An 11,191-nucleotide genomic window follows, 5' to 3' on the forward strand; every position below is an offset into this window, starting at 1 on the left:
GTACTATACAGATGGCATTGCCTTTATTCTAAACCCTCCAGATTATCAAATTATATTTGATAAATATATGTTACATGGCTAAATATGGTCATGATGACATCACATCATGATCATATATTGGTGATTATGATGCTTAAAAAGTACCGCTTTGTGTATTTTCATTTATCACTGTCATTGTAATATCATTATCATCGTCATCACCATCGTCGTGGTCATTATGATCTTCATCATCATCATAATTTTTACCATTATCATCATCATCATAATTATCAGAGGTTATTTTCGGGCGTCTAGCACACAGATATTTCCGGGGACATGCCCCCGAACTCCCTAGGGTATTGTTATCTCGATCGGCCCGACTTTCGCCCCTTCCGGCTTCACCTTTTGGGCATTTCTCGATCCGCCCCTGGTACTATACAGAGGGCATTGCCTATATTCTAAACCCTCCAGATTATCAAATTATATTTGATAAATATATGTTACATGGCTAAATATGGTCATGATGACATCACATCATGATCATATATTGGTGATTATGATGCTTAAAAAGTACCGCTTTGTGTATTTTCATTTATCACTGTCATCGTAATATCATTATCATCGTCATCACCATCGTCGTGGTCATTATGATCTTCATCATCATCATAATTTTTACCATTATCATCATCATCATAATTATCATAATGATTATATGTCAGCATCATAGTCATTTTCATTTTCATCAGCATCATCATCATCATAATCATCATAATCATTCATCATCATTTTCATAATTATCACTACTTCAACCATCATGATCGCCAATACCTTGGCATTGTGGTCCCGTGTAACCGTCCCAACACGAATCATTATTGCATCCATATTTTCGATCACAATATGTAACATTGCAGCGACACATTTGTTGACAACTGGCACCATACCATCCAGTGCCACATGCTGTGGGAGAATATGTGTTTATGGTACATGGTAGTTAAAATAAATGTATGCATAACTTGTATAATATCGAAAATAATTTTTCTATTTAACTTGAATAGGCCTTCATTATTTTGTGGAATTATAAATAATAATGAATCTTGAAAACTAATAATTCTACATAACCTCTTGTAGGACGGTGATTACAATGTGATTTACACTCGGAATTATTACCAAATAAACAAGTTTCCAAATCTTTAAGTCGTAGACGGGCAGAAATAGCTAGTTTTGTTATTGTAAATGCAATTACAGTATTCACTAGATTTAATTAAATCTCTCTAAATAATTCCTACACTTTTTGATATTTTTCACGTTTTGTTACTTCCAATGGAATAGTTTAGTTAAGATTAGTTACCAGTATCACTAGAGCATCTGTGAGTACCTGTCTATGAGGGAAATATTCAATTGATATCTCTAATTAATTAAGGTTAATTGTCGGCACTCTTTTTTCACTAATACGCCAGAATTAATGCTATAAAATATTCTGTATTTAACAATTTTTCCTCAAATATGGGACAAACTGCCCGGTGAAATAAGGAACAACCTTTTGTTTAATTTCACTTCATTCTGCAGATCTCCCAAGCTTTATTTTACATGTTAATTTCAATTTAACATTTATTTAATTTCTGCATTTTAGTACAAAGTTTTAAATTATTATTTTTTTTTTTTGACAAATGATTAATATTTTTATCTTTATTGTTGGTAATTGTGATATTTTTTATTTTTTGTGGGAAACAATCGATAGCTGATTTTTTTTCACTTTTTTGTTATTCCTCTCTTTTGTTTCTCATTGCGTCTGTTTGTTCCTGTCTTTTGTACTTTTTTTGATAAATTAAATGAAATGAAAACCTTCCCCAGACGGCCATTATCTATTATTAAGTACCCTACATCTTTAGATAATTACGTTGTGAACAATGTATTTTTAGATAATTACGTTGTGAACAATGTATTATTGAGCAATTTTACTTTGTGAACAGTCAAGTCCTCCGTAACCATCAATGCAGTTGCATCCAACTGGGTCTGGGGGGCAGAATACCTTTTCCTTACAGCTTTCTTCACTTTTCCAACTGCATAAGACACTGCAAAATCGCCCAAAGTAATTTGATCCACACCCTGCATAAATTAATACACATATAAATTTTGAGATGAAAGCAGACAGACTTGGTGGATTAAATAGCGTTATATTTTATTATAATGTTTATATACACTCGTAAAAAGACCGCCTTGGGTGGCCTTTTGCGAGAGCAGAAAGACAGAGCACTCCTGTAAAAATGACATGTTATATGACTTGGGGAACTGTCTTCTGTCTTGTTAAATTGAATCAATCATATCATGTAAGCGAGGAGGTAAGACGTGTCTCACAACCACTCCATAAGAACGCATGTGAAATACAATTTTTCTTCTACAAACTGCCAGCATTATCGTCTCTGTTTATTCAAAAAGGTATACCAGATTATCTTGGTAACTTAATTATCGATTTAAAATAAAAAATACAGTATATTATTTCTGTAGGTAATATTATTTCAGTCTACGGTTTCAAAAATGACTTAGGAAAGATAAGCCGGACAATTATACTGACAAGCTTGAAACTAGCCGATCAGAGAGCACCACGCCTAAACTGGCTCCACTTGTGAAACTTAACTCGGTGTCTGATACACCTGATTAGCTCGACATAATTCGACATGAAGCCGATTTTCCACTAGGCGAATTTATTCGCGCGAATCGAAAGCGTCGGTTCACAAGCATGCGCATTCATATTTCTATCGGGTTTTTTGCGAAGCGAAAAAATGCAACCAATCAGAGCTCAGAAAGCGTACCGAAGATTTGTTTCGCGCGAATAAATTCGCCTAGTGGAAAACAGGCTTTACTTGGTATAATTCGAAATCAACATCTAAACTGGAATAGACATTGTGATCACATTTCCAATAAAATCTCTAAAACAATAGGCATTCTTAATAAAATTTAAAATATTATCCCTAAAAGTGTAATGGCAACGTTGTATAATTCTCTAATAGTGCCACATCTAAACTACGGCATACTTGTTTGGGGTTATGATTGTAAAGGTTACAATGCTGCAGAAATAAAGCTATACGTATCATTACCTTAAGTAAATATAATGCTCATACTGAACCTCAGTTAAAGAAGCTACATTTGCTTAAGTTATCTGATATTCATAAACTCTGCCAATTAAATTTTTACCATAAATATATGAATAGCATGTTGCCTGCGTATTTCCAAACTTTTTTTTTCCATACGAATGCTAATGTGCATTCATATAATACAAGAATACAAACACACTTACACAATATGCGTGTACATCACGAATTTGCAAAAAAAATGCATTCGTGCTAGTTGTGAACTATAAACTAAACTAAATACTTTTAGAGCCACTGGGGCTCATAGGGGCATTATTGGAGCTTATTCCCAGTTTCTGTAGTGTGAAGCGGATGAGAGTTGTACTCCCTCTGGACGGGACACTAGTCCATCGCAGGTTAGTAACCAGCAGTTTACTGGTACCCATTGATACAGCTGGGTGGACTGAAGCAATGTAGCTGAAGTGCCTTGCCCAGTGACACAAGCGAATCTGCACAGCGGAGACTCGAAACCCCGACCTTCTTACGATTGAAAGCCCAAACCTTAAACGCTGCGCCAAACTACCGCTGAACCATACTGGAAATTTAATAATTGATAAAGTACATGCTTATTCTCTAAACGGATTCACAACATACACAAAAAATGTATTTATAAATGATTTAAATGATTATCTTGAGGTGTGTGTTATTAATAATTGCTATATTTGTAGGCCAACTCATAACTTTTATTTTCTTGACTTTTATTTTCTTAGTAAGCACATCTAAAATGTTGCTAACTCTAATGCACGTTCATATTTACCTGGTATGTACTATGAAATTTTCGTATTATGTACGTTATATGCAGTTTAATATTGTTTTTCCCTTTTCTATTTACATTGTGCTTGTAGAGAAGAACTATTTTTAATACCTTGTCACCAAAATGAATCATAATATTTAGAACTGGTAGTGCGGGTTTATTTGGTGATGGCATAGCGGAGGTCGAGGGCTGAAATCTTCAAATGCATATAATTGTTATTTTTAACACTATTATTCATTAATAAATGAAAATAGTAATGATTTTATTATTATCTTAATTATTATTGTTATTATTATTATTATTATTATTATTATTATTATTATTATTATTATTATTATCATTAATATTATTTTTATTATTATTACTATTATTATTATTATTATTATTATTATTATTATATTCTTAGATTTTTCATGGGTGGCTCTTATGCTAGCGGCTGTTGCAGCCATAATAAGGGCCTCCCAGATCCATTTATCTCTTTTTAGTATTTTTAGTACTGTGATAATGTTATATTTTCTGTATTTGCTTATATTATTTTGGATCAAATAAACATGTGTGTGTCTGAGTCTGTCACCCTCCCATCTTTTGAGAGACTTGAAAGTCAAAAATAATAAAAAAAATCCCTCACCACCCAAAAACATAAATAAGTTGCTTACTCTTTACAAACATTTTTGAAAACATTTCCCCTTAAAAACACTGTCATGTTAAGGGTAGAGATTGTGGTCAGGATGACGACGACGATCAGACAACCAGGGGCGGAGAGTGCGGCAACGCCCCTCAAAAAGGCAAAAATGTTCCGCTGATGTAGGCCTACCTAGTACTACACCTGTAATTTGGTAATTCTTGTGCAATTAATTAATTACATTTTTCTAGTTAATAATGTTTAATATTTTCCAATTTTCAATTTGTAATATTTCCTTGAATCTGACACTGAATCTTTTCAATAACAACAATAACACATGCAACAGTAATAATTAGAAAAAGAGTACAAACATTTTTTTGTTCTCTAGATTGAACGTTTTAAACTTTATTTAATAATTTGTTTTATGTAATATAATAAAAATTTAACAATTTAACAAGAAATTAAGTTACAGACGACAAAGTATTATCTAATTACAATATATTACGCTTATTTTGTCAAATCATGATACAAAATTAAGAACTCAATTGTGCCAAAAAAAACATTAAAATACATCACACAAAACACTACAAACCCGGAGCGGTTGGGGGCTTTTCCCCCACACCCCAAAAAGTGGGCCCTTCACGGCCCCTGGCCCCAGCGCCTGGCCCGGGCCCTTCGGACCCTTACTTACGCCACTGATACTTTGTAGTTCCGCATTTACAATTTTCGTACGTATTGACTTATTTTAGTGATTAAAATGGTCACTTTATAATATATTATTCCGTTATATTTACTGAAAATGCATTTGCATCAGCCGCACTAACTGAAGTGGTACGCTATACTTACCTATATAAATATAGTGCTAAATAGACAAGTGACCATCAGATTGAAAGTGCTCATATTTTGTATTCATCATTTGATAGATAATTTTAATAGCTGTCGTATGATACCAAATATATTTAAATCGATTTTTTTTTACTAACGTACTAGCTTCAAAATACCATTTTAAGGAAAAAAGTGTAAAATTTGAAATTTTTGAGAAAGATGATCTTTGACATACTGTACTGTAACTACAAAATATAAAAATTGATAATGTCTGATTTTTTTTAATAGGTGTTTATTTTGTATAATAGGTCAGTTTTTGGGAAGGTATCTGATTTTATTAAATAGGTGTTTATTTTGTATAATAGGTCAGTTTTAGGGAAGGTATCTGATTTTTTTAAATAGGTGTTTTTTTTGTATAATAGGTCAGTTTTTGGGAAGGTATCAAACGAAAAGGTTGTTAGCTTTGTATCTTTCGTATTTATTTTATAAAACATGTATTATTAAATTTAGCGGAAAAAGTCATAAAAAATGTTGGTCACAAGCTAAGGTAAATTGTCATCATATACGGTAGATCATTCGATAGATAATTTTCATAGCGTTTATATGATATCAAATATATTCAAATTGAATTTGCCAGTGACGGACTAGTTTCAAAATACGATTTTTGGGTAAAAACGTGTAAACTTTGCCATTTCTTGGTCAATTTAGCACTTTAATCCAAAATTCAGCGTCATTCCGTGTGAACCAAGAGCTAATGATGTGGATTCATTTTGTTGCCAGCTTGTAGCAAATCATATCTACGAAACAAATGTTTTGAGCACTTTCAATCTTAACCCGCCTAGAATATTGCTTTGCTCTTTCCGCTGCACTAACGTAATTTGCATAATGAATTCTCATATTTTGTAGGTTTATGTTAATATAAAAACCAATAATGGTAAGACACTTACAAGACTGATGCTACGATATAATTCGTGCAGATCTGTGCACGCGTCTGGACGGTAAATCGTCACAAATTGTTGGTCCTTACTCAAATATATGTATATGTATGTAATCTTGTATGATTATTGAACTGTATATTTTACCGCTATCATAATCAGTGTGTTGATTTGCAAACGGTGGTTTTGAGTAGACCTATCGATAAAAGTAAAAATATATATAAACTAATATAACGATACTTGCTAAGGTATTTGAAAATGTTGTCACATTAGCGCTTTTCAAGTACCTGGATGATCAACTTTCCGATCCTTACCAGTCAACTTATCGAACGAGACATAACACCGATTGTACTCTTCGTAATGTTGTGCGTGTGGTTGCCACTGTGTTTTATTGGTGTATTTAGATCTGTTAGCCGCATTTGATACCATCGATCACGTTATACTCATTCGTCGGGTGTCTAAAATCGGAGTCTCTGGCACTCCCTTGGCATGGTTTTTTTTTTCTTACCTGTCTTCTAGGCACCAATTAGTGCGAGGGAATTCCGTTCTTTCCGAACCTCTGGCTGTCAAATGAGGAGTTCCGCGAGGTTCTACCATTGAACCTATCCTCTACTCGATATGCATACAACCACTTGGTATGATCATTCAGAAGTATGACATACCCCATGTACGCAGATGATACTCTTTTGTGCACACCCTGATGAATTTTTGTGTCGACTTGTTTTCATTTTCGGTAATTGAAATCTATTGAATGACGTAGGCTGTATTCACCGACTCTTTCAGCTGTCTTTCGACAATAAAATTTCTTTTCCGAACTTTAAAATTAGTTGTTTCCTGCGCTCAGCAAGACTAGTCATTTTTAGTTGATTTAGGGCAGTAACATAATTTTAATAATTTTGACCAAGTATAATTTTGCATGCTCGCTTTTGCAGCCTCTCAATTTGGTTAGACTGGTGTTTAGTAAGACTACAGTGCCAAACTACACATGCATACTCAGTCAGTGGCCGGATATAGAGTTGGTAAATTCTAAGCATGTCCCAAATTGGGGCATTATAACTTCTCTCAGCGCCTACAGAAGAAACATTCTTTTACTTGCTCTAGAAATTATACTATTAACTTGTACATCCCAACGTAAATTGTTTTGTAACTCAAGTCCTAACAACTTTATATTATGGACAGTATCTATATTTTCACCATTTATAGTGTATTGGGGATAATTTGATCAGGGACTTCATGAAATTTTTATTGATAACATGACATCTGGCTGGCTTGGGCTACATGTCATTATCTCTACAAAAATTACCTAGATAATCCAGGTGGGTTTAAAGTTCTGATGTTTATCTTTTGTATTAACTATTTCTCCTAGGTTCAAATCATCGACAAATTTCCAACGATTTTCAGTAGTGGTTACCGAATTATTTACCATAACTGTAAATATGCTGGGCCCCAATTTGGTACCCTGGGGACACCACAAGTAATAGTTTTAAGTTCGGCACGATGTCCTTTGAATTTATAATTCGCCCTAATTAGTTCAGCAGTTATGTCGAAAAATCGTGCACTTTATGATAAAAACATGAAACTTGGCACACATGTACTATGAACCATAGCTAATATTTCCAGATAGGGACTCAAGTCAACAGCACCCTCTCTCGGCCAGAAATGGTAAATTTCTATTTTTAGTCATATTCAATATAAAAATGTACTTTAAGGCAACCTCAGCTCTTCGTTTATATATTTATTAAATGTAAAAAATAAAAATTACAATTAAAAGCGCCCTCCAGTCGTAAAAAACTGAAATTTCTATTTTAGTCATATTTATGGCAGTATTCCTTTAAACTTTAAAGTTAGATTTAAACAACATTTTATGGTATTAAGATACAAATGACAACGGTTAATCGAACATTTAAAAAAAACCCACAAAGTTGCCTTGTCCCATGAAAGCAACCAATTTCCAAGGGCAAAACATCTTTAAATATACCTAGGCATGGTACTTAACCAATTAGCTCAATATAAAAATAAATATATAAAAACAATAACCCCAGAAGTATACCACAATGGACTTTTTAACATCTATTTTACAAAATGTTTTTTAAAATATAAATGTATACTTTCGATACCAAAATCCCAGGATCATTCAGATAAAATGCATGACAGTATTCAAGTTCAATTTAAACAGCTTTTTATGGTATAACAATGACAACGGACGATCAAAAAGTTTTGCAAAACCATTAACTGGGGTTCAGGGCATTATTCATTATTCTTTATTTCAGACTTTACATCCATAGTTAAACATAGTCAACTTAACTAATAGTAATATAAATACAAGGGGAAAATAAACCCCACATGATCCTTAGAAATTATGGATTAACATAAAGAAGTTCGTTCCATCTTTTTGAGAGCCTAGAACTTTCAAAAAATCCATTTACAGAACGGGCTAAAGGGTACACACAAGTAGAAAATCGCTTTAAAAAGCTAAAGATTGATTTTCTCATAAATTCTTGGAAAGATAATAAATTATTATTAACAAATAGTGCATTAGCACTACAGTATCTCGGTTGGCGTAACAGTTTTCCTAAAATATTGTTATAACATACTCTCAGTGTGTTCATAGATGAAAGCCTATACATAGACTAGAGCGTAGAACAATAAAAAATCATACAAAAAGAACGAAATTATATACATTTGACTTCATCACTGCACTTGCTAAATTTTCTACAGAGTACATTTCCACGTATACTCAGTGATCTAACTTGTCTTTTGATATCATTGAGGTCACAGCATATTATGTGACCAAGATATGATAAGGATTCAACATATTTTAGGTTTTTATTATTGAGATATGTTTTGGGCGTACTACAAGACTTCATACTTTTAGAGATAAACCCCATACACACTGATTTCTTGTCATTGTATATAATATCATGCCCATTGGCGTAAATTTCACATAGTTGCACAAGATGCTGCAACCCGTCCATCGACGGAGCCACCAAAACCATGTCATCGGCGTAACTTAAATGATTGAATTTCATTTCAGCATATTCACATCCATATCTAGAGTTACTAAGAATAATATTAAGGTCATTCATATAGATATTATAGGAAAGGAGACAAGACTCCACCTTGCCTCACTCCATTTGAAAGTTTAAACTCTCTGGAGGTATTAAGACCCCATCGGACTGAGAACCTCTGCTTATCATACAATTCGCGTATGATTTTAACAAGAAATAAAGGAACGTTTTTCTTATTCAACTTGTCAAAAAGTGACCAGTGGTTCACACGGTCAAAAGCTTTACTCGAATCTAAAAAACAAGTATAAACTGGGCTACCATGCCGTTGATAATATTCAATAATTTGTTTAAGAACAAAAACGCACGTCTCAGTGGAGTGATTGGGGTTAAAAGCAAACTGATGATAGTCAGTTTCAAGATTATCTTTACAGAAATCTACCAGTATGAGCTCGAACAGTTTGGACAACTCAGAGGCTAATGCAATTGGACGATAGTTATTTGTTGACGTGACGTCACCTAACTTATTCTTTACAATCGGAATAAGGACAACTTCAACAAAGTCATTAACAATGTACCCATGAACAAGCATAGCGTTAAAACAGAAACTTAATAAAACATTAATTTTTCCACCAGCATACTTAAGATATTCGCTATCGATGCCATCTAAGCCAGGCGATTTTCCTAAAGACAACTTTGAGATAAAATTCTGGATAATTTGAGGAGTTATATGATAATCCTTATAATGATCATTTATGTAATTTAGCTTATCGTTAACATGCTGCTTTTGATCAGTTGATGTGACACAGTTGAACAGATGCTCATAATGGTCGGCCCAGCTATTACATATGTTAACATTGCCCCTGACTCCATTAATTACTTCAGAGGCGTATGATTTATGCGCATTAGTACGTTTAAATTTATCATACTTTTTATCGTTTAGAGAGTTTGCCATAGAATCTGCTCGAAATTGTTCTTCATTTGACTTGCAAAGCTAACAATCACAATGGCCAATAACAGAATATTCTGACACAAACAAAACATTATTTGAATATCTAAAGTCAATAAAACATATTACAATATTTGTAACATTTACGTTGTCGTTTTGTTGAACCCTGGTTAGCATATCCAAAGGGATGGGCCGGGCTTCAATGGTTCAATAATAATAAACTACAAGAAAACAAATATTATATTTAACGGCACTCTGTCCATCGTAATTAAAAAAATATACTTTGAAATATTGTATGTATAAATCATTTTTTTCAAACTCACAGATGTGACAATAAAGAAAATAACAGTATACTATCCAATTATTTTGACTGTTTATTATTAAAATTGTTATTAACACATTCTTATTAACAGATATATAACTCCATTGTTACTACTGTAAACCTTTCTATTATTCATAGAGGTCGCTATTCAGTATCTATTCACAATTCAACCTTTAATAAATAGATTTACATATTCAATAGAACATCATTAGATAAAGGCTAGAAAGTTGGAATTTGTTCGATACCATCCTCAAATTGACTGCAGAAAAAGTAAGTAAATTCTTAAGCTTACGAGGAATAAAGTCATCTGAAATTAATTAAACCAATCATCAGTGTATATACACATACTGTGTATATATACGAGGCTGCGTATAATAATTTAAAATTTCAATAATGTGTAGCCTATTTTAGACTTTCTGTTTCCTCGTGAGTCAAGACCCAATTGTTATGGTCCCGCCACTGTCGGAAACTTTCTGTGTACCATTTAAAGGGCTATAGGCCTATTATTAAGAGTATGATAATAGAGTTATTAAGAAGTGTATATAGACCTGAGTAAAGAATTTTGACAACCATTTATGCTTTAAATGTTTAACCACTTGGATATACTCTTTAACGCCCAATAATAATATAAGGAGAAATGCAAGGAGGTCGTTGTAGTTGTTTTTTTTTTGG

At 33.0% G+C, this 11,191-nt stretch overlaps 1 protein-coding gene across 1 annotated transcript in view; it reads right to left on the minus strand.

Moving 5' to 3' along the window:
• Positions 1-11,191, minus strand: part of LOC117121406 (multiple epidermal growth factor-like domains protein 11) — a 42,353-nt gene that overhangs the window by 5,738 nt on the left and 25,424 nt on the right. The window contains exons 4-5 of the mRNA XM_033266607.1: positions 1,939-2,085; positions 808-936 (exon numbers count right to left, since the gene is read on the minus strand). Coding sequence (XP_033122498.1) covers positions 808-936; positions 1,939-2,085 — 276 coding nt within the window. The remainder of the gene's footprint in view (positions 1-807; positions 937-1,938; positions 2,086-11,191) is intronic.

This window comes from Anneissia japonica, unplaced genomic scaffold (genome assembly GCF_011630105.1).
Source record: "Anneissia japonica isolate Jap-2015-1 unplaced genomic scaffold, ASM1163010v1 scaffold287842_len214950_cov117, whole genome shotgun sequence".
Lineage (NCBI taxonomy): Eukaryota > Metazoa > Echinodermata > Crinoidea > Comatulida > Comatulidae > Anneissia > Anneissia japonica.